General features: G+C 57.0%; 2 protein-coding genes across 7 annotated transcripts; both read right to left on the bottom strand.

Moving 5' to 3' along the window:
* Nucleotides 1–4,749: 4,749 nt before the first annotated feature.
* On the bottom strand, nt 4,750–8,093 carry LOC121346451 (regulator of cell cycle RGCC-like). 2 transcript variants are annotated; one of them, XM_041424281.1, is made up of 5 exons: nt 7,951–8,093; nt 7,219–7,374; nt 6,669–6,749; nt 6,302–6,364; nt 4,750–5,267 (listed from the first exon to the last, which is right to left on the bottom strand). In XM_041424281.1, the coding sequence occupies exons 2-5, from the start codon at nt 7,370–7,372 to the stop codon at nt 5,260–5,262; spliced, it is 306 nt and encodes a 101-aa protein (XP_041280215.1). In that variant the 5' UTR covers nt 7,373–7,374; nt 7,951–8,093; the 3' UTR covers nt 4,750–5,259. The 2 variants fall into 2 exon arrangements, with proteins under 2 accessions (XP_041280215.1, XP_041280216.1); XM_041424282.1 differs by having other exon boundaries at nt 7,219–7,407; nt 7,951–8,038.
* Nucleotides 8,094–10,398: 2,305 nt separating this feature from the next.
* ARHGAP36 (Rho GTPase activating protein 36) lies at nt 10,399–22,064 on the bottom strand. Of its 5 annotated transcripts, none has more exons than XM_041424239.1 (11): nt 21,432–22,064; nt 19,068–19,237; nt 17,390–17,452; nt 15,339–15,595; nt 14,607–14,802; nt 14,031–14,086; nt 13,721–13,871; nt 13,110–13,258; nt 12,571–12,741; nt 12,009–12,106; nt 10,399–11,110 (listed from the first exon to the last, which is right to left on the bottom strand). In XM_041424239.1, exons 1-11 carry the CDS (start codon nt 21,737–21,739, stop codon nt 10,972–10,974), a joined length of 1,758 nt encoding a protein of 585 aa, XP_041280173.1. In that variant the 5' UTR covers nt 21,740–22,064; the 3' UTR covers nt 10,399–10,971. The 5 variants fall into 5 exon arrangements, with proteins under 5 accessions (XP_041280173.1, XP_041280174.1, XP_041280177.1 ...); XM_041424240.1 differs by lacking the exon at nt 21,432–22,064 and adding an exon at nt 20,736–21,075; XM_041424243.1 differs by lacking the exon at nt 21,432–22,064 and adding an exon at nt 20,736–21,019 and having other exon boundaries at nt 15,339–15,557.
* Between the last annotated feature and the right edge of the window lie 99 nt (nt 22,065–22,163).

The raw sequence follows: 22,163 nt of genomic DNA, 5'->3' as shown, positions 1-22,163 counted from the left end.
AAGGTGTCCCTGTCCAGGGCAGGGCGTGGAACTTGATCTTTTAAGTCCCTTCCCAACCCAAACTAGTCTTGGATTCCATGAACATATCCCAAAACAAGTACATATCACAGCCAAATGGGAAAAGGGCTGAACTTTACAGGGCTGAATACTGAAGTATTCAGCTTTACAAGTTGAACCTTACAATCTAAACATTCCCCACAGCGGTTGGACAGGCAGGACACGAGAGGGACAGGTGGGACACAGCGAGGAAGGAGCATGGCTGGGCACTGTGCTCCCAAAACACAAAGAATTGCATGGGAACAAGCAAATATTCCAGGTCCAAAGATCGCTGCTGGAGCAAGCTGCTGGCCTCTGGGCACAGAAATCTGGGATTATGGTGAGGAGGGTATTTGCAGGCTCAGCCCCTGCCTGAATGGAGGCTTGGAGCCAGGGAATGGTGACACGGGGCTGCATTCTCATGGTGTTAGCCTAGCCGGGTCAGTTCTGAGGCTATTCTAAGGCAGCGGGGAGCCCGGCCCGGTGCAGCCACGACCCCGCTGTTCCCCGGCTCAGGCTCGGCACCGTCACACCAAGGCTCTGTCTGCCATGGGAACAGGGCTGGTGGCGCTAGGACAGCTCCTGGCGGAGCAGAGGGTGGCAGGAGGAAGCTCAGGGACGGGATGCCTTCTCCTTGCTCCATCCCTGCCCCAGCCGTGCTCCAGCTGGGCAAAGCTCCAGCGGCCACCGGCCCGTGCGGCTCGTCCCTGCCCGCTCCCGGGGGACAGCGCGGCCAGGGGAGCAGAACAATCCCGGGAAGTGACCGGACGGGGGGACACGAGGGGACAGGATACCGTGCTGGCCACCGCCACCGGCATTGTCTCTTTGGATAGCTGCGGGATGAGGTCAGAGGCTGAGCGGGGAACAGCGGCCGGAGGAAGCAACACCAACCTCTGATGACAGCGCCCGCCACGCTCTGAACCTCGCCAGGGACTCGGGGGAGGCTCTCCTTCCATCCGTGGGGGCTGGGATCCCTGGGAGGGGGAACTCTCCTGTCCCATGGGCAGCTGGAGGTCACACAGAGTCTCCCCAGGGGCATCAGGAGTCGGTGAAGTCCCAGCACTGCAGAGGATCCTCCCAGCCCTGGGGTGCAGCAGCAATCCCTGGCAAACCCAAAGGGCCCAAATGTTCCCTGTCCTGTAAGTGTGGAAAAATCCCTCCATGCTCCAAAGGCTGGAGCCTCTCTTCTCGGGAGCCAGGCTGGGAGAGCTGGGACTGCTCACTTGGAGAAAAGGAAGTTCCAGGGAGAACTTAGAGCCCCTTCCAGAGCCCAAAGGGGCTCCAAGAGAGCTGGAGAGGGAGTCGGGACAAGAACAAAGAGGGAGAGGACAATAGGGAATGGCTTCCACTGCCAGAGGGCAGGAATGGATGGGATATTGGGGAGGAATTGTTCCCTGTGAGGGTGGGCAGACCTGGCACAGGGTGCCCAGAGCAGCTGTAGCTGCCCCTGGATCCTGGCAGTGCCCAAGGCCAGGCTGGACACTGGGGCTGGGAGCAGCCTGGGACAGGGGAAGGTGTCCCTGCCATGGCAGGGGTGGAACAAGATGGAATTTAAGGTCCCTTTTAACCCAAACCATTCTGGGATTCCAGAAAAATATGTGAGGGGGCTTTACAGGACAGAAAGCCTGTGACATCCCTGGGGTTACGTTATCTCCCAAAATAGTTACAGCCTCTTCCACTATCACAGCCAGACCGTGTGGGCAGCTGGGGACTTCCCCTCCCCAGAGAGCTGAGGTTCCTCTCCAAATTGCAGAGTGGCAACAACTTCTTTTAGGGGAACTCTGCTGACTCTTTCTGCCCCCTCAGTGGCTGGGGAGATCCTTCCAGGTGGGAGCAACTTCACTGAGGAACATCACACCTGGGCAGGGTGAGGAGCTTCTCCAGCTCCATCAGCCCCCTGGTATGCGCACGGCAGTCCTGCCTTGAGGGATGCATCCCTCCATCCCTTTTTCCTGGGGGTATGAGAGCGGGGGAAAGCAGGGAGATACAGGCAGCAGGGAGATACATTCCTGCCCTGAGGTGGTCCCTGCAGTGAGCCCTCCATGCAGTACAGGAAGGAGGTGACTGGCTGCCAGATAGAAGCTGTCACCTCCATGTCCCAGCAGGTCCTTCTGGGTGCCCAGGAAGGCAGGAGATCTGCTCCAAGCCAGAGCTGCATCCCCCAGCCCGGAAAAGGGGCTCACTGGGGACCATGGGAGAAAGTGTGTGGGACCCAGCGCCTGCTCCGCTGGCAAACGCCCCCGTGGGCTGCAGAGGAGCCACAGGGAGCCAGCCTTGTGGGCGCCGGGCTTGTGCAGCTGCCTCACTCGGTTACCCACTTCCCGCTGCCGCTGCTTCTGAGAAAACACCCGGGGGCCCTTGGGGACTGCAGCAGGGAGCAGTGACAGCTTCACTGGTGGCCCTGTGCAGCAGCACAGCCCCACTCCAGCCTGGCCAGGGCTGCGTTGGATGTTTTTCCTGCTGTAGGGAGCAGGACCCTGGGGAGGAACTGCCTGTATTGCAGGACGTGCGTGTTCGCTCTGATTGATTTTGCAGCACCTCCAGGGCACGTGCAGAGCCACAGACCCTGCAACCCACAGACCCTCTGACCCACAGACATTCCTACACACCAGACCCTCCAGCTCATGGACCACCCAGACCCTCAGCCTTACATCCCCGTGAGTGTGGGAGCAAAGTCAGGGTTCCTCCTGGGCTGTCCAACAGCCCTTGGACAACTGCTCCTCCACGGGTCAGTGGATGTCACAACCTCCATCTCAGAGCCACTCTGGTGTGTCCCCAAGCTCTTGCTGGGGTTCGCAGGAAAAAAAAAATCTGCCCCCTGTCCCTGCAGAAGGGCCCCTGTGCCCAAAGGCAGCTGCTTCAGCAATGTGCAGAAGCCACAGAATCATGGGATCATTTAAGTGGGAGAAGCCCTCCAAGACCATCAAGTCCAACTGTTCCCCCAGCACAGCCAAAGCCACCATTAATCCATGTCCCCAAATGCCACATCCACATGTTTTTTTTAATATTTCCAGGGGTGGGGGTTCCACCACTGCCCTGGGCAGCCCAGCAGTGGAGGTTTAGGATGATCTGCAATCAGCACAGGCTGGGCAGGACAGGGCTGGCATTAAGACCTCTGTCACCCCACACATAAAACTGGCACTGGGGAGAGCCCAGTGACACCCCCTGGGCCCCCAGCCCCAACCCGAGCAGATGCTGAGTCTGCATCACTGGGGCAGGAGGGGCTCCTGTGCTGATGGGACAGCTCAGCCATGGGACAGGGCCAGCTCCCACCCATCCCAATCCTGAGGGGCTGGAGGAGCCCGGAGTAACACCCCAAACTGCTCATGGCAACCCCCACAACAAACAAACCCCCACAGCATCCCCAGAGCTGTGCTGTGGCTGCGGGGGTTATCGGCCTCAGCAGATTTGGGGCTGGAAAATATTTATTTCTGTAGCTTGGCAACATTTGTCACTGCTGTGGGGGTGGAAGGGGGTGAATGGGACCTGGAGACAGTGACAGCCCGAGCATTCTGTCACCCATCAGGACCGTGATGGCTGGGGTGGGTTTAAAGCCCCTTCCTGCCCAGGCTGGGGAGGAGCTGGTGCTGCCCGGGGACAGAACAGGAGCAGGGGTGGAAGAGATGCCAGAGTCAGACCAAGACAGCGAGGGCAAATCGCTGACTGCAGTGACTCAGAGGGGAAAAACGCCCTCAGTGACACAGGGGTTGCTGCCATCAGCACAGTGGGACAGTCCCCACACCACCCTGGCCCCAGTGATGGGGGCTGTGTGCCCCACAGAGGATCACGGGCAGATCCCTATGTCACAGACGTCTCTGAGTGTCACTACCTTGGCACACGCTCACCCCCATCTCCTGGCTGCCCCTCGGGGTCCATTTGGGACAGACATCAGTGGTCACATCACACAGCATGGGGACAGCAACAGCCCAGAGCGTCCCCTTGCCAGCCCTGCCCAGGGATTGCCACCCTCCTGCTGGAGCAGCACTACCAGGCTGGGATCTGTGTGTGCTCAGAGCCTCCTCAGCAGCACTGAGTCCTGGGGCTGGCAGAGGGGGTGTCCAACATCCTCCTGCTCAGCACGACAGACCAGGGATGAGGGCACAAACTGAAACTGTCTATTTCCTGCCCACACAAGCTGCAGCAGAGCCACATGTGACTCTGCTCCACGTGAAGATCAGAGGGAGAGAGGGGCACAAGCAGAGCCACAGGTTCCTCTTCTGTCATCCTGGTGGCACCTCCCAGGGATGGGAAACTCCAGGAGGAAAGACGGAGGGAATCCTAGGGGGCCCATCATCCCATCCAAGGCCAAACCTCACTCAAAGCTCAGCTTGGCAGAGGGCTGCAAACCCACATCCCTGAGCCTTGTTCCTGGGCTGCTGACAGGGGCAAGATCAGGGGAAGTGGCACCAGAGCCCCTCCTTTTGGAAACAGGAGCCCCGGAGCAGGGCCCTCCATGTCAGGAGGACAGGCAGTAGTCCATGTCCCTGAGCAGGTGGGGAAAGGCACAGACTCTGTGCCCTCTGCCACTCCCCACTGTCCCAGCACCATGGGGGAGGCAGGACAGGGGATTCCTGACACTCCTCTTTAGCCAGGCACGTGCTGCTGAACTTGCTTCCCTGAGGTTTCCCCCTTCTCCAATGCCAGTCCCACCATCTGGCAGCCCCAGGCATCCCTACTCCCACCCTGCCAATGGGAAAAAGATGGACACAGACAGAGGTTTAAAATCCTGTTCACAGAACCATGTCCCCTCTGTACAGCACAAAACATATTTTTTACAGTATTTACAGCAGCAGCTGGGGCAGAGGCACTTGGGGGGCAGAGAGGGGCCCGATTTGGGGCTCCCCATGCAAAGCAAAGGTCAGCAGTGACAGATGCCACCAAGGAATCAGGCTTCCCAGCCACGGGGGGACGCTGAGATCACGCTGATGTCCTGCAAGCTGATCTTCCCCAAAACCACGGTGGGGGCTTCAGCAGCAGCCCAGCTCCCCCCTCAAACCCCTTGGTCCCCGGAGCCACCAGACCCCACGCGGGCAGGGCCAGGTGCCTGCCCAGGGCTGTCCCCTCCTGGCGCTGGCAGGGCCTTGCCACCGTCGTCCGGGTCCGTCCCCACTGCCCGTCCCTGTCCCCGGAGCCATCCCCACCCCAGCCAGGGGTGCAGAAGCAGAGGCAGCATCAGGGAGACTCAGGGCTGGGGCTGCTCCTCTCCAGACTCCACAGCACAGCTCACATCTCTGCAGGATGACACAGAAGATGGTGACAGTCTGCAGGGTTAGAGCAGAAATCTGGGGCAGGGGGTCAGCTCTGGTCCCCTCCCTCCCTCCCTCCCAGCATGGCTGGAGCCTGCAAAGGAACACTTCCCACCAGCCACCTCATTTTGGACACCGGGGATGGGAACAGATAGCAGAACTGTGCCTTACACAGTTTGCGCGGGGGGAAATGTTTTTTTAACCAGGCTCTCTCTGCCTCCAGCCCGTCACACAGGGCCCCTGTGGGAGGAAGTGGGCTCTGCCTCGGTTTCCCCAGCAAAGCAGCCATTGGGGAGCAGCCAAACTCTCCAGGGCTGCTAGGTACAGATGCCAGAGATGCCCAGCAGAGATGCCCAGCACAGCATCATCCCCCCTCACAGGGACACCCCCAGGCTCTTACCAGGAGGGAAACATCTGGAGGAGGAGAGCACGACCAACAGCCTGGGACTGCCCTCCCTGCCACCACACAGGCCCACTCTCCTCCCTCCCGATGGGGTAGGTTAGGATACCACAAGGGAAGATCCCTTTTTTCCTCCTGCTCACCTTGACCCCCAGGTAAAGAGCAGCCTCTGAGCTGCAGCTGGAGGGAGGCTGCAGGCAGAGAGCCACAGGTTTCTGCATATCTTCCCCAAAACATCAACAGCTCTGCAGGTTGTGCTGTTGGGCTTCACTGCCAGGACTAACCCAGCCTTCATGTCCCCAGTCCCCTCCCCCAGGCACCAGCATTGCACCTCATCTGAGGAAACTGAGGCAGCAGAGGGGGAAGACACTTAAGCCATGGAATTTCTTCCCAAGCTGAAAAAGCTGGAAGAGGGAGGTGACATCCATGAGCCACTCCCCAAAAGGAAGGATGGAAGGGTTCCACCACTGCAGCCAAAATCAAGTTCCAAGCCCCCTGCAGCGGGACCCCCAGGCAGAGGAGGTGCTGGCCAGGCTGTGCCAAGTCAGGGGCAGGGAAGGAGCCCCAGCCCAGGTGTCCCATCCCGTGGGAAGTGCAGGGATCAAGGCTGGGCATGTACCCTCCAAGGCTTTATCCAGGTCTGCGATGAACTCCTCCAGCTCCTGTGTGTCTCCAAGCTTTGCTAGTGGGGAAAAACACAGTCAGGTCTTCCCATTCCCCCTCTCACTGGGGAGAGGAGAGACCCCAACCCCCCGTTCCTAGCACAGCTGCTCCAGCTGTGTCTGACCCAGCCAGTCCAGCCTCAGCTGGGAAAATCCCAATCTAACTTCTGCCCCTTCCAGGCTCCTGCCAGGACACAAGGGCTCATTCCCACTCTGTAGGGCCCCACTGGCACCCCCCCTATCCAGGGCTGGCTGTCATTGCCAAGCCCAGCTGAGCACAGAGAAGGAAGCCCTGCAAACCCCTTTGGGTGGGGCCAGGCTCACCTTTGGTGGGATAAGTGTCAGCTGGGCTGTTGAGGTGCTCCTCACTGGAGTTGAGGCTGCTTCCTGGGGATGTGCTGGCACCTGCGGAGACAGAGCATCAGTCCTGGCCTGGGCACAGCCACCTGATGAACACTTTGCAGGAACATGGCACAATCACACCCATGGCACAGAGTGGCACACTCTTGGAGACCCCATCTGCTTCTCTCCTGCTTCTAGGAATGCTTGGAAAAATGGAACTGAGTTGCTTTCTCAGGTCAAAGAGCACCAGAGGTTGTCTGGGCACAGTTACAAGGACAGGGTTACTACAGAGAACTGGGTTATCCCCAGCCTCTCAGGGTTTTGCAGCAGCCTGCCTGGCATAAGAAGCCCTGGCAGATGTTGGCAGGTCCTGGGCCAGTATCCAGTGGTCATCCCCCCATTGCTCATCCAGCCCACCAGGCTGAGTCAGGCAGCGTCAGCACGAAGATGTGCTCCATGCAGGAACCACAGAGCTTCCCACCCCGGCAGACACCATCCTCCCCCGGGCTCCTCACCCCCCACCCAGACTCACTCTCCAGCTCATCGATGCCACTGTCATACACACTCTGTCCCGCCTTCCTCTTCAGCTCCTCCAGGTGCTGCTGGTACTGACTGGCAGGGCCACGTTCAAAGTCCTCCATGACTTCGTCGAACTCCCTCAGCAGCTCACTGAGCTCCTCAGCCATCGCTGGGGGCAACACGGGGGTGTTGGGGTACCCACCTGGCAGGCAGGGCCAGCAAGAGCCTCTTGGGAGCAGCCCAGGCTGGGGATGGGGCAGAGCCAGGCTCCGTGTCCCGGCTCTGCAGGCAGTGGCCAGCACTGCTCCGAGCACAGCCGGCTCCTCAGACAGCTCAGCCTTCCCTCCAGCTCATCCCACAGCTGGGCTGGGGCCAGCTCAGTAAGAACTGGTCCTACACAGGCTTGATAGAATCCCAGAAGGGTTTGAGCAGGAAGGAACCTTAAAGCCCATCCCAATTCCACCCCTGCCATGGGCAGGGACACCTTCCACCAGCCCAGGGTGCTCCAAGCCTCAGTGTCCAGCCTGGCCTTGGGCACTGCCAGGGATCCAGGGGCAGCCACAGCGGCCAGCCGGGCGGCACATGGAGGAGCGGAGGGCACAGTCCCCGGCCGGAGCAGTCCGGGACCCCCGGCTCCATCCCGCCCCCGGGGGTTGCCGGGAGGCTGCGAGGGGACACAGGAGCGGAACCCCTCGCAGGTTCCGAGGAGGCGGCATCCCCCGGTTCGGTTCGGTTCGGCACTCACCGGCTGCTCGGCTCCCTGCGCTCGGGTCCCGGCGGCAGCAGCGCCTCCTGCTCCGCTCCCGCCGCTTTTGGCCCCGCACCGGGGGCTGGGCGGGGGCTCTGGGAGGCTCCGCCCCTCAAACGGCGGCGAGGGACCGGGGGAGTCCCGGCGTCGCCCCCAAACACCCCCGAACAAACACCCACTAACAAACACTCCCGAACAAACACCCCCAAATATCCCTGAACAAACACCCCCGAACAAACACCCCCAAACGCCCCCTGCCCGGTCTCGCTCCTGACAAACCCCGGACAGGAGGTGGAACACAGGGTTCGTGCTCAGCTCCCAGGGAACAAGGGACAGACGGGCTCAAGCTGTGCCAGGGGAGGGTTAGATGGGCTATTGGTGGAAATTCCTCCGTGGACAGGGCTGTCCAGCCCTGGCACAGCTGCCCAGGGCAGTGTGGAGTGCCCGTCCCTGGAGGGATTTAAAAGCCGTGTGGATGTGGCACTTGGGGACATGGGTTGGGGTGGCCTTGGCAGCGCTGGGGAATGGTTGGACTTGGTGCTCTTGGAGGGCTTTTCCAACCTCAACAATTCCACAATTCTCTCCCACACAGGTTTTCCAGAGAACTGTCAAGCCCAGAGCTCTGTGTCTGGGCCCTGCCCTGGATCCTGGTCAGCAGCATGAGGGAGACACAGGGGTTTAAAGAAAGAGGAGCTCGGCCTCTGCTTGCTTTCTGTTGACTCTAAACCTTGAATCCCAGCAGCCGGTCCCACTCCTGCAGATATTCCCTGTTGTACCCTCATACGAGCCCTAGGCCTGGCTCTGCCTGTGAAACCCCACTGGTCTGAGGGGCTCAAGGGGGCTTTGGTGGGGCTGGAGCTAAAAACCAGCCAGAACCACCCCAACAGCAGCAACTGCCCCCCAAAACAGCAACTGCTCTCTAAACAGCAGTGACCAGCCCCAAAACAGTGACCAGCTCCTGAGAGCCACCAACCCCCCAAAGCAGACACCCCCAACAGCAGCAACCCCTCCTGTGCCAGCACTGGGGATAAGGAAAGATCAGGACAGAACCTTCCCTATCGTTTCTGAGGTGACCCCCAAGGCTTGCAGGGGCAAAAAGCCGCTGAAAACAGAACCTGGAGCACGACAAAAGCCAGCCAGCCCCTCCAGAGCGGGTGCAGAGCCACGCCAAGGCTCCGTGAGCGAGATGTGAGCTCCCTGGGGAGGGGGTTTATTTCGTGAGGGCGGGACAGAGCGGCTCCGGGCCGGCCCCGTGCGCTCCTCAGCGCTGCTCCGCCGAGGCCGATCCCTGTGCAGCCGCAGGAGGCCGCGGCCAGGCCGGCGCCGGGCTGCCCTCAAGCGGAGTTTCCAGCAATATCCCATCAGCGCTGCCAGGGATAAACACGCTACGGCGACTTTGATGGTTCTGTAGTAGCCAGAGAAAGCTGGCGCTTCCCAGTGAGCTCCCCGTGCCCCCCTGCCCCCGTTGTGGTGCTGGGAAAGTGAAATCCAACAGGACTTTTCCTGCAAAGAGCTACCTCCTGTGTCAGCATCCTTGGTCCATCCTAGAATCATGGAATCACAGAATGGCTTGGGTGGGAAGAGACTTTGAAGTCCGTCCCCTTCCATGCCCTGTCCTGGGCAAGGACACCTTTTACCACCCCAGGCTGCTCCAAGCCGCATCCAACCAGGCCTTGGATGCTTCCAGGGATCCAGGGGCAGCCGCAGCTGCTCTGGGCACCCTGTGCCAGTGTTTTACCACCCTAGGAAGGAATTTGAAAGGCTGGGGGCTGCTCTTGCAACAGGTACAATCCCACCCAGAGCAGTGGCTGGGCACAATGTTGGTTTCACAGCTGACACTTGAGTGTTCCAGTGGCCCCTGGAACCTTCCACAGACTCATGGTGTCCCAAATTTATCTGCTCCTCCAGACACAACAGCTCTGCTGCTCTTTGGAGCTTATCAGCTCCCAGGGGGTCTCACCAGCTATCTCACAGCACAGGCTCCTCCAGGAAATGCTTCCCCACCCATTCCTACTGTTCTGATCTGCAGGGAAGGGACCTTTGCAAAATAAGAGCCCAGACCTGAGCAGGGCACCTGAGAAGCTCTGGACGCCTTCAGACCAGGACTGGGTGCAGGCTGTGGTGGAATATGGAATACTGTTAGCAGAGGCACTGTTTTGTCCCCAAAAGTGCCCTGCTGTGGCTGCCCCAGCCCTGGAAACGTCCAAGGCCAGAAGGCCAGGCTGGATGGAGCAGCCTGGTGCACTGGAAGGGGTCCCTGCTTATGCCAGGGCCTCACCACCCTCACAGGGAAGAATTTCTCTGAATATCCCATCTAGCCGTGCCCTCTGGCAGTGGGAAGCCATTCCCCTTGTCCTGTCCCTCCAGGCCCTTGCAAAAGCATTTGGATACATGGATAGATGTCACAATAGAACATGAAATAAAACAATGTGGACACGGGAACTTCAAGGTGAGAAGAAGAAGAAGGAGGGAAGTTTATTTCTTGACTCTAATATTTATAGACTTTCAAAAGTGACAGTGGATTGGAGGATGAAAGTGCTACCTCTCCAATTACACTAGACAAACCAACAGTCCATCAAATTTCTCCTCCTCTAGAGAAGAATGTAAAACAATAATTATTTACATAAAAGTGTGTGAGAAACTTCATTACAATAATGTAAACATCAGAAGGCTTAGAAGATCTTAGAAGAACAGGGTCACAGATAAGGTCCCTCTGAGCCATCTCTTCTCCAGTCTGAGCAGTCCCAGCTTCCTCAGCCTGTCCTCCCAAGAGTGCCCACAGGTCTAGGGATGGAAATCCATTCCCCGATGTCCTGTGAGAAGAAGATGGCAGGGGAGGGCTGTGCTGAGGACGTGGCAGAGGTTGGACGCACAGGGAGATGCCAGCCTGGCAGGTGACCCCCGAGCACAGCTCTGCCCCAGGGCACAGGCACAGAGGCTGCCCCCAAAGTGAGGCAGGAGCTGGGTTTTGCTGGGAACAGCTGCCTGGTTTTGTCCAGAGAGCCTGGCCAAGCCTTGCTAGATGCCAACATCCAGGTTTAGGAAGGAGACATTGCTGTAGAGCTCCGAGGAGACCGAGCCTCGCTCCAGGCTTTGTGTCCAGCCAGGCAGCGCGGACAGAGCAAGGTCCTGCCCGGGGTCCTCACACTCTGGGCTCCTAAGGAAGCAAAAAATAGAGAGATGCTGTTTGCAAATGCTTCTACTGCCTACTGCACTCCCAAGTGGGCTCAAGCAGTGATCCCAAAGATTGCCATCTCCAGAAAGTCCCAAAAGGAATGTGAAGGCAAAAAAGAAGCTGTAGCATGGATCACAGAATCCTGGGTTTGGGTTGGAAGGAACTTTGAAGAGCATCTAGTCCATGGGCAGGGATACCTTCCACTAGACCAGGCTGCTCCAAGCCCCATCCAAACTGGTATGGAAGTGGCCTGTGGTCTGGGAAAACCCTTCCCACAGGACAATTCATGTTTACTGAAGAGTCATCAGCTCTACTGAAGGCTCTTGAGCATCCCCTACTTCCCAGTATCCCCTGTTTTCAAGCACTTCCTACTTCCAACCCCAGGGAACAAACCTCCTCCTTCATTATGTGCCATGGTGGACCCAGCTTATGGGACGTGAGGTCCTTACAGCCACCATCTTTAACCTCAGGGAAGCTCCTGTTCTGAGCCTCAGTGGGACTGTCCCATCTTGCACCTGAAATGTGGATGTATGGACAGAGCCTCACACAGACACACAGGGCAGGCAAAGACTGCAGGGAAACGTGGACACCAAGGATGGAGGAGGTTTGGAGAAGGCTGGTGGTGGAGCAGGAATCAGCATGTGGCACTGAGAAGCAGGAGCAGGGGAGGGCTGGACAGGAGCCTGTGTGGACACCAGAGCTCTGGAGAGAGCTGGCACAGGCTGAGGGACAAACAGGGAGAGCAGGGAGCTCCAAGGGATGTGAAGGATGGAGTGTGAAGGGCTTTTCCTGGAGAGCTCATGACCAGAGCACTGGAGGAAGACGAGCAGGGCGTGCTGTCACTTGTCCCTGTGCCCTGAGGAGCCCCTCGGGCACTTACGGCATGTCAGGGAATTTCCTGCGCAGCAGGTACTCAATGACATCGGGGTCTGTCTGGAACAGCCTCCTCAGCACGTCACACTGCATCTCTGGAGACACCTGGGGAGACACGGCCACTCTGGAGACACCTGGGGAGACACTCATGGGGCCCCTCTCGGACGGAGTCTGAGCAGAGACAGCCAAGGAAGGACCCCAGGACGTCGTCACAGACCCAGCATGTTGGTGTCACACCCCACACACCTCCCAGCGTCTGCAGGATCTCAGCCCCTGCTTTCCCCCCATTATCCCCAGTCCTTTGGCTCCCTGCAGACCCCAAAAATTGCTATAAGGCTTTTTGGGGACATGAAATGTCACATTCCAATAGACCTGAGGGAACTCGTACTGCTCCCTGCGAGTGCCCTGTGGGACGGTGGAGAGAGAATGGAGCCAGAGCCTTCCCAGAAGATGGGCACAGACCAAAGTGTGCCTGTCTGACAGGGACAAAATCCTTCCCCTGCTGCTCTTGTGGAAGAGTTCAGAGGGAAGGAGGGGCTGGAGGGGCTGCCCTGAGGAGCCCCATATACCATGAACAGGGAGTGGTGGTGCTCGATCAGCCTCTGGAGCACCAGGATTATGGCAGCACTGTCCTCAAAGTTCAGGGCACCAGCATCTTTCTCTCCAGGCTTCTCCTTCTGCAGGATGTTGGGACCAAAGACTGTAGCGAGGTTTGACACTGTCATTTTATTCCCAGGGATCTACAAGGAAGCACAAAAGGAGCCTGTGGACTGTGGATGTAGTGGCATGGGATGTCCCAGGATATCCTCACCCACCCCAGGGCAGGAACACAAGGGTGAGGTGAGGGTGAGATGTTGGTCCGGGTCCAGTTCGGTCCTCTCTGAGCTGGTGGCAGGGCCAGCACAAAGGGCTTGAGGTGCTGGAGCACACACTCATCCCGTTCCCACCTGCCTCACCTTCCCACCTTTCCAACCACAATGACCCTGGGATTCTGTGAAGGATTTGTTTTATCCCAAAGCCTTCACCCAGGCTTGCAGCAGCTCCGCTCACTTCCAGCCCCAGCAGCCCGAGCACCTTTCCCCGGGCAGCTCCTTTGGAGCAGCCTTACCTTGCGGCCCTCTGGGTCCCAGGAGCTCTCAGCGTGCTGGGCCACCTTGGCCAGGAAGCGCAGGAGCCGGAGCAGGGTGTCACTGTGGCACGGGGGCAGCAGGAACAGCAGCAGCTGCAGGGTGTCCAGCTGGGCCGGCCCCTCCAGGGCTGGGGAGCAGCTGTTAGTGAGGGTCCCAGCCCACCAGGCACTTCCAGCCCTCCTCCACATGCTTGGGAATGAGCTCTGGTGGGAGCCAGGCTGCTGTGCCACCCTTCCTCCCATGGGATGGAGAACCCAGCAAAGGCTGTGGTGTTGCTGGATACTGCACAGCCCCACAGCCAAAGACTGTCACAGACCAGAGGGATTTTTATAGTCCAATTCAAAGGAAATCAAACAAAATCCCCACCAAACCCACTGATTACGCTACTGCCTGTGGCAGTGCCAGAGAGCACAACACCCATCCCATCGCTGTCCAGAGGCTTTGGAAAAGAAGGGTGGTGAGGAAGGATCCATTCCTGGCAGTGTCCAAAGTCAGGTTGGACAGGACTTGGAGCAACCTGACCAAGTGAGAGGTGCCCCCGACACAAATCCTCCTGTGGCTGTGCAGGCTCTGCTCCACAGGTACTCACTAGCTGTGCTGAGGAAGGCTCCATAGAGCTCTCTGGGAATCAGGGAATCTGGCATGTCCCGGAGAAACTCTTTGAGCAGGGCAGCCACATCATGAACACTCTGATGCTCATCCAAGAAAACATCCAGCCCTCGGTCAAACTCTTCCCTCAGCTTGGAGATGGAAGAAGTGGGAAGGATGAAAATCACAGTCAGTTCTGGTCTGTTTCAGATCTCTCCACACCAATGTCAGCTCTATCCATTCCCATCCACACAAGCCTCTATATCCCTGACAAGGCACAGCCAGAGGATGCAGTGAATGCCCCCCTTTACCTGCTGGACTCTTTTCTTGGAGCTCCCGACACGGAAGATGCCAACAGTTTGGAGCCCTGGGGGACAGAGAGGTTAATGTTGTGCATTCCCATGGCTCCCTGCCACTCTGGCTGCTCCTGGGAGCACCTCAGCACCAAGCAGGCTTCTCCTGCTTGGCTTTCCCTTCTCCAGGCAGTGAGGAAAAGGAAAGGCTGTGGAGCCAAGAGATTTCCTTGGATTGCCTGTGAGAAGGGAGGAGATCCCATCCCTACAGTCATTGTGAGTGAGGGTTGGATGTGCAGCAGAGGCTGAGGCACCAAGGGATGGTCACTGACACACAGCAATATTCCCTCCTCAGTGACATTCCCCTCTGGTGCTGCATCCAACCCAGAGGACTCTCCACAGGAGGCTTTTTGGGAGATGCCCTGCCCCAGGACTCACAGAAGCATTCAGGTGGGGAAAGACCTCCAAGACCATCGAGTCCAACCTTCGGGTGAATCCCACAGTGCCCGTTAAACCCGGCCCTCCTCCCCCCTTGGGGGTGGCCAGGCCAGGATGTCCCGGTGGCCACACACAGGGAGTTTTTCCAGCCCTTACCGTGTGTCTCAAGGTGAGTGCAGCACCTGTCCACAATCCGTGGCACCTGCCAGGTGATGGGGTTCAGGCTCAGTGGCTTCTTCTTGCCCCGGCTCCTGCGAGGGTCCAGCTCGTGGGGGTGTGAGAGCTGCAGGGCCTCCAGCAGCTTGGATGCGTTGTCACTCAGGTCCGTGATGGAATCCACGGACATGGCCCCCTGTGATGGAGCAGAGGGTGTTTACAGGTGGCAGGAATGACCTCAGAGATCCATCACTGCCGTGACCTCACGGGTTTCTGGGAAAGGGCAGCATCCAGTGCCACTCCTGCCATGAGCAGGGACACCTTCCACTATCCCAAGTTACTCCAAGCCCCAGTGTCCACCCTGGCCTTGGACACTTCCAGGGATCCAGGGGCAGCCACGGCTTCTCCGGGCACCCTGTGCCAGGGCCTGCCCATCCTCATGGGGAAGAATTCCTTCCCAACATCCCATCCATCCCTGTCCTCTGGACCCTTAAATGTCCCCCTGGTAACCTCAGCTCCATAAGACCTGTGCTAGTGAAGCCCTCCCACTCCTCACAGTCCATCTGAGGGGACTGGGGACATCACCGTTTCCCCAAGGACAGTCTGTGACCGGCTCAGCCTGGGACACAACCAACTCAGTCAGTAAGAAAAAATCCTGGAAAATCCCATTTATTGCCGAATTCAGAAGCCCCCATCCCACAGCACCACCACAGCCCATTTTGGGGACCATACCCTCCGCTGGCTCCAGGAGCCCTTGTCCACAAGAGCTGGGGAAAGCGGCTCCTCTGGGCAGCCCCCGTCGGGTGCTCGGATACAGCTGGTGCCCATTCCCAACCTCTTCTGCCTCTGAGCCCGGAACCTCGTCACCGTGGCCTCCACCTCCAGGCAGAGCCGCCGGCTCTTGCCCACGGCCTCCTGCAGCTGCCGGCAGGCGCGGTCGTTGGCGATGACCTGGGGGAGCGGGACCCCGAAGGTGTGGGGAGAGCACTCTGGGGGAAACACGGGAGCAAGGGACAGGCATTGCAGTGAGCGAGCTGCACGGACGAACCCCGCGTGCCCTGCCCCCAGGAGCACCCGGAGCGCATGGTGCGTTCCCAAGGAGCCAGGCAAACCCAAAGGGAGCTGCTCCTCCTGGAGAGCAGGAAAGGTGTGGTGGGGTGCCAAACAGCCAAGGGGGAGGGCACGGCATGGAAATGGGGTGCTGGGGGGAGAGGGAGGAGACACAGGGGCCTCGTCTCCATCAGCAGGCTTGTTGGAGCCCATCTCAGTTTTTCCTGTAGTTTCCTTCCTTGAACTGGCTACAGCCCCATGAAGATGCCATGGCGTCTATGAAGCAACAACTTCATAAATCACCAAAAGATCCTTTCCAAATTCTAACTGCGAGCAATGGGTTTGTAGAGAATTCTCAGGGCCTGACAGAAGGTCCACACAGTATACATCCATATGCAGCCTTTGAGACAAGAAATGTTGACTTCGAAATACCATAGAATAAGACAAATATTGTTGAGAGAAAAATGGAGCTAGAAAAAAGTTTCAAAAGATGACCTTACAAAAAAGACTAGATACTTTAGAGAAATAAAACTATGAAAAACCCATTATATTGGGACCACGAGGGGTAACTTTAGATGATTAGCTTTAAGGCATCTACAGCATAGCACAGCAAACAGCTGATAGGCCAAGAAACGCTCATAGTGCATTGTAATTAGGAAATAGTTGGCTTCTGATGGTGATGGCGTGAATTATAACATCGATATTGTCTCACCCTTCTCATGAGACTGAAAATAGAATAAAAGTTTTTAAAATGCCTCTCAGTTGCCCCATCTCTAGATCAAGAAGAGAGTACTGTCCAACAAATTGGTGCCCCATGTGAGGAGCAGACCACTCAACTAAACTGCCAGACCTGCCAGAAAGGCCTGAGGTCATTTTTGTAAAGTGTTGTGGAGAGAAGCACAAATCCTGGGATCATAACTCTTGCGAGAAGAGAGAAGTTGGATTTCTGTCCTTGTCGCTGGCTCGATGAGGACGGAGATCCGACAAGGACTTCCTTGTTGTTCAACATCAGGTAAGCCTCAGGGAACAGGTTAGGACACAGGATGTCCAATTTGCCTAGAGATGTTTATAAAAACCTTAAAACCTTAAAAATCTGGTCAAATCTAATTCCTGTAATGTTTCAAAATCTGAGTTAATGGACTTACTATTATGCATTCAGAAGCAGCTTCCAGCTGTGGATGAAGCTTCTTTGTTATCACTCCCTCTTTGGGAACTTTAAGGACTGAAACTATACAACACTTATACCATAAACAGAGATCAAACAGCTACTAAGTTGCTACCAGCATGATGATATGATTGATATGTTTAAACATTCTACTGAACGCTCTAAGTAAAATATGAAGCATTAATTTCGGTAGTTTCTTTGAACGGGTTTTGTACTGGTGTGGGGAAGCTCATTCCCACCTGGCTCTGCTCTGGGATTCTGTGTACCCCAGGGTTGTCAATGAGGTCCTTCAAGGGATGCTAAGATAGAACTGGAGGTAGCAAGATTGGGGCAAAATGGGCAGAAAGACACATTTGTAGGTGTTCACCTTGAAAATGCATTGCACATATTCCACACACCTTTCCAGACTCCAGGTGATGGAGTCAAGCTTGTGCCATTCCAAGAAGAGCAGAACAACTGTGATGAAGCATCCTGCTGGATTCGGGCACCTCCCACCCCACCCCTCCAAAAATCACCCATTCTCCCTGAGAGCAGGGACCAAAGCCCAGGTAAAAGTGAGGCTGCTCACCTTTCCTCTCCTTCGAGAAGCTCTCCAACTTCTGCCGGATGGATTTAATGCCTTTGGAGCCATCTAGGAGGAGAAGAGAAGGGGAAGGTTCAGCACCAACGTCTTGGGGCTGGTTCAGAATAGGCTTCCTGTCCCTCTGCAGCCTCTCTGCCCGGGGAACAGCCCCAGAGATGGACATCAGTGCCTGGATAACATTCCCAGAGACTGGCACCATCCTCTGTGGGTGAAGGGGTGGAGGGACCCCATGGCGCTCTACATGAGCAGTGAGACCCAGAAAGGCTTTTGGGAATGTTTTACAGAGCACACACATAAAAAGTTGGACAAAATACCATCACAAATCCCATCCCACTCTGTAGGACTCCCACCTCACACATCCAGCAGCAGTGAACTGAGAATTCACTCACTGCCCACCCTAAATCCTTCCAGGACACATCACCCTATTCTGGCTCATACTCTTCATTCCTGAGGAATTCTTTTCCTAGGAACAGCTTATATCTTCTTGTTTGGGTTATTTTGTAAGACTTAGAGGAAAGCTCTAACAGCTGGAATGAGGAACATGAGTGTAGAAGCCAACATAAATTATCCAGCAGCACACTGACAAACCAGGAAGGAAATATTGGGGTTTGGGGCTTTTTTTGGCACTGCACTGGTCCCTAGAGGAGCTGCTGCTGCAGGGTGTCACTCCAAGCTGGATCACAACAGTCCAAAATAAAACAAAATAGAAAAGGAATCAGGATGTTTGTGGTCAAAGTCCTTCAGGGCTGCAGCCCTGGAGCAACTGGGAGTTCTGGGAAGGAGAGGGGAACTGTGCTGGACTCTTCATGACGCCATTTCATGGCATGAAATCTTTGGGATATTAAGGTGGGAAGCCAGACTTGGGTGTCACCTCAAGCAGCTGGTGCTCAGTGTGAGGCTGGGCACTGGGAGATGCTCCGTCCCTGGGAGAGGATCCCAGAGACACTGGGAACCTGAGGCCTCCATCCTGCCCTGGGGTGCTGGGAGTGGAAGGGGGGCTGGAGACCCCCAGGCTCCCTCTGCACCCCCAGCCCCAGACCTGGTGAGCTGGTGGCATCCCCTGCCCTGCTGGGATGCCAAAATACGGCCCAGGACACAGGAGGCACATCAAGTGGATAAGAAGTGAATTTGAGAAGGAGTCTGGGAACCACAACTCTCTGGGTTTGCTGGTGGGGGACACAGGCAGCCCTGGGAACCCTGACAGGGCCTCTGTTCTCAGTTCCTATGGAGCTCCTAAATTTATCCACCCTTTTATGTGCCAGTGCATTATCCACTCTCCCACAAGCCCCTTTCCAGCATCAGGACTTAGTGCTGGTCATGGATCCAAACAGCAAATCCCGTCCCACCCCAAGGGCACTCAGACAATCCCAGTGGAGACCTCGCCAAGCTGTCACATCTGGTTTGGGTTTGGGGGTTGGAGGGTCATGTTCTCACACTGCTGAGGACACGCAAACCCCTCCATAGGCTGATCAGGCCTTTGGGGCTCAGAATAAAGCAGGAATGAGAAAAAGAATGGACCAAAATGTCACAAATGTCTTTCTGTAACCATCGTCCCAGACTGTGGTGTCGGGGTGAGCAGCATGAATGGCTCAGCCTCAGCCCCCCCTTGGCAGGAGCCTCCTCTCCTGTCCTCTCCCATCCTGTCCCTCCTCTCCCCCTGTACCTCGGTCCAGGCTGAGATGCCCCACGGGCAGCCTCTTCTGCAGCTGGAACAGCGCCAGCTCCTGCAGACTGGCCCTCTCCAGCTCAGACAGGCTCTGCAGGGCCACGGGCTGCATCCCAGGGCTGGGGCCTGGCACAGGGGGCGAGCCAAAGGTCCTCTGGAAAACACACCTGTGTGAAAGGAACACATGGCAGCGACACCTGCTTTAGGAGAGAAACTGCTGGGAGCGCCCCAGGGAGTCTTTGCAGGAGACGTTTGTCACTCTGTCACCTCTGCAAAGAGACAGTGGGGCTGCAGATGCCCCAACCACATCATCTCACTCCAACCTTCCAAGCAAAGGCCTTGGAGGCATCAGTAGAAGAGATTTAGATTTGATCTTGGGAAGGAATTGTTCCCTGTGAGGGTGGGGGGCGGTGGCAGAGGGTGCCCAGAGCAGCTGTGGTTGCTCTGTGCCTGGAAGTGTCCATGGCCAGGTTGGACAGGGCTTGGAGCAGCCTGCACTGGTGGCAAATGTCCCTGCATGGAAGGAGATAAGCTTTAAGATCTCTCCCAGATTCTGTGATCTATCTCTTTTAAATCACAAACAAGTGCATGTGACCAGAGGTGCCGAAGCCCTTTACCCCAGGCACAGGCTGGACCACAGCCCATGGCACACCCTGGACACCCCACCTCCTCTCCCAGAGCTCTGGGGAGCCCTCCCTGTTGTGTGCAGGCTCTGGGGGAGCCCGCACAGGGACCTGGTTCCTCACCCCACACTGACCTGGCTGCCTCCAACTGGTGCCACCTCCTCCTGGTGCCACCTGTGCCACTGCCCCAGCACTGGCACCACCTGGCACAGTCCAAAGAGCAACAGCAGCCCCAGAGAGAAGGGAGGATTGAGGTCAGAGTACGGGCTCTGAAAACAACCTCCCCAAAGAGACTTAAGGCAAGAAGGAAAATAAATGCTGGAAGTCTCAAGGGATGCAGTGAGACCCCCAGGAACAGGACAGGGCTCCTATGTCAGTCTCTGCCACCCCCCTCCAGCCCCTGAGACTGGTTCCTTCTGGCCAGGTTTGAAATTTTAGTTTCTAAAGTTTAGAAATTAGAAATTTAGAAATTAGAATTTAGAAAGTTACATAACTTGAAGAAGAAAACAAATATAAAGTAGTTGTTCAGAGTTCCCTGTAAGTAGACATTGAAAAGGGAATTCAGCTACATCATAGAATCCCACACTGGTTTGGGTTGGAAGAGACCTCAAAACCATCTCATTCCACCCCTGCCATGGGCAGGGACACCTTCCACTCTTCCAGGTTGCTCCAAGCCCCATTCAGCCTGGCCTTGGACACTTCCAGGGATCCAGGGGCAGCCACAGCTTCTCTGGACACCCTGTACCAGGGCCTGGCCACCCTAGGAAGGAATTCCTTCCCAATATCCCATCTATCCTTGCCCTCTGTCAAATTAAAGAGGCACAATGCAGGGATTTTTATAATTTCCATCCTGCTCCCCTGGGACAGCATGGGACGGGAAACTCCTTGGCTGCCACAGATGAGAGCATCTCCACATGCCAGGGACAGCTCCTGTGCCTCTGCTGCCCTGGGAGCTGCCAGCAGGGCGGGAGCAGCTCTGCTGTGCATGGATGGATGGACGGACGGACGGACAAGCCCCCAGAGACACACTGCAGGGAATTACCTTTGTGCAGGTGAAGCTCCACACTCCAGCAGAGCCCACGGCCACATCCCCAGCCTGAGCGGAGTCCTGGGGGATGCAGCTGCCATGGGGTGAGGAGGAGGAGAAATCCCAGTCACGAGAGGGAGCAGCAGGGGGAAGGCAGGAAGGAGAAGGCCGGACAAGCTGCTGCTTATCTGCCCAACCGCAGGCGCCACTCGAGGGGCCCTGGGACGTGCCACCACGACTGGTACTGCCAAAGCTCATCCTCCAGGAGGTAACCCCAAACACCAGTCCCGCTTCTCACGCCAGGGGTGGATTTATGTCCCTGGGAACAGCTGAGATGGGGACCAGCACCTCCAAGCCAGAGGCACAAGAGCAGTGTGGGTGTCCCTGCAGGGGACAGGGATCGGTGATCCCTGTGAATCACCACGGGGCAGGAGAGCTCACTCAGCCTGGGCAGGCACCAGGCTCCCCACAAGGAAGGAAATGCTGGCCCACAGCAGGGGCAAAGGCAGAGCCCCACACAAATCCTCCTTTGGAGGGGATGCCGGAGCAGGAATCACACTAACTCAAAAACAGAACTAGTGCTTATTTCAGGAAATCTCATGGGGAAAGCTCAGCCCAGCTGCCCCCTCCGTTCCCAAGGAGCAGCGGCTGCTCCCCCAGTCTCAGCTGCAGTTTCTCTCTTCCCAGCTAGAACAAAGGGCCCACATTTACCTTGCCTGTGTCCTCTTGCAGCAGCACCAGCAGCTCCTGGAGCTCCCGGCTCTTCCTTTGGGACAATGGTTTTCACAGCAGCATCTCCTCAAAGGCTCCAGGGGCCCTTCCAGCCCACAGGCAGGAGGAGAAGCGGGGAAGTGATGGAAAGGAGCTGCCACAGCCGAGGGGAGGAGAGAGGGGATGAGAATGTGAATTTTCTGCCAAAGAAATGAGAGCCAGAAACAGCGTGTGGAGAGAGGGCAGGGCTGGATGGAAGGAACTGCACTTCCCACGCTGGACATGGAGCCTTGGCAGGGATTGCTCATTGCTCAATCCCCTCCATCCTCAGCTTTCCCCACTCCCATCCATGGGCAACCAGACACCCCCGAAGCATCAGCTGTGCTGGCAGGTGAAACCTGAACTGGGAACGTGCTGCCTGGGCTGGTTGGGGAGGGCCAGTGGCTGATTCCCACCTCAGCTCTCCGTGCAGACCTTCCTGGTGCTCCACCACAGCATCTTCCCCATGACAGAGTGTCCGGCAGGGTCTGGCACAGGCCACATCCAGAGTCCCTGCAGAGCTCTCCTGCTGAGGAACTCACAGACCTCATCGGTGGATCTACAGCTTCAGTTGTTCCCAGAGGGTTACAGACCTTCGAGAGTCTCCCAAATCTCTACCAACACCCAGAATTGGCACTTCTTGCCAATTAACACACCCATGAGCCCTTTGGGGGCCACAGCCAGGTTCCTGGC

Source organism: Onychostruthus taczanowskii, unplaced genomic scaffold (assembly GCF_017590055.1).
Source record: "Onychostruthus taczanowskii isolate IOZ18803 unplaced genomic scaffold, ASM1759005v1 scaffold81, whole genome shotgun sequence".
Taxonomy (NCBI): Eukaryota; Metazoa; Chordata; class Aves; order Passeriformes; family Passeridae; genus Onychostruthus; species Onychostruthus taczanowskii.
Note: the sequence above shows the minus strand (reverse complement) of the source record. Positions and strands in the feature narration are given on the sequence as shown.

Bases quoted from the DNA above. Each gene is read 5' to 3' on its own strand.
- LOC121346451 (XM_041424281.1), bottom strand. From the start codon at position 7,372: ATGGCTGAGGAGCTCAGTGAGCTGCTGAGGGAGTTCGACGAAGTCATG. The intron at 6,750-7,218 runs GTGAGTCTGGGT...CTGTCTCCGCAG, and splicing joins TGGCATCGATGAGCTGGAGA to GTGCCAGCACATCCCCAGGA. The intron at 6,365-6,668 runs GTGAGCCTGGCC...TTTCCCCACTAG, and splicing joins TGACACTTATCCCACCAAAG to CAAAGCTTGGAGACACACAG.
- ARHGAP36 (XM_041424239.1), bottom strand. From the start codon at position 21,739: ATGAGCAATCCCTGCCAAGGCTCCATGTCCAGCGTGGGAAGTGCAGTT. The intron at 13,872-14,030 runs GTAAAGGGGGGC...TCCATCTCCAAG, and splicing joins CCAAGAAAAGAGTCCAGCAG to CTGAGGGAAGAGTTTGACCG. The intron at 12,742-13,109 runs GTAAGGCTGCTC...GCTTCCTTGTAG, and splicing joins GGGACCCAGAGGGCCGCAAG to ATCCCTGGGAATAAAATGAC.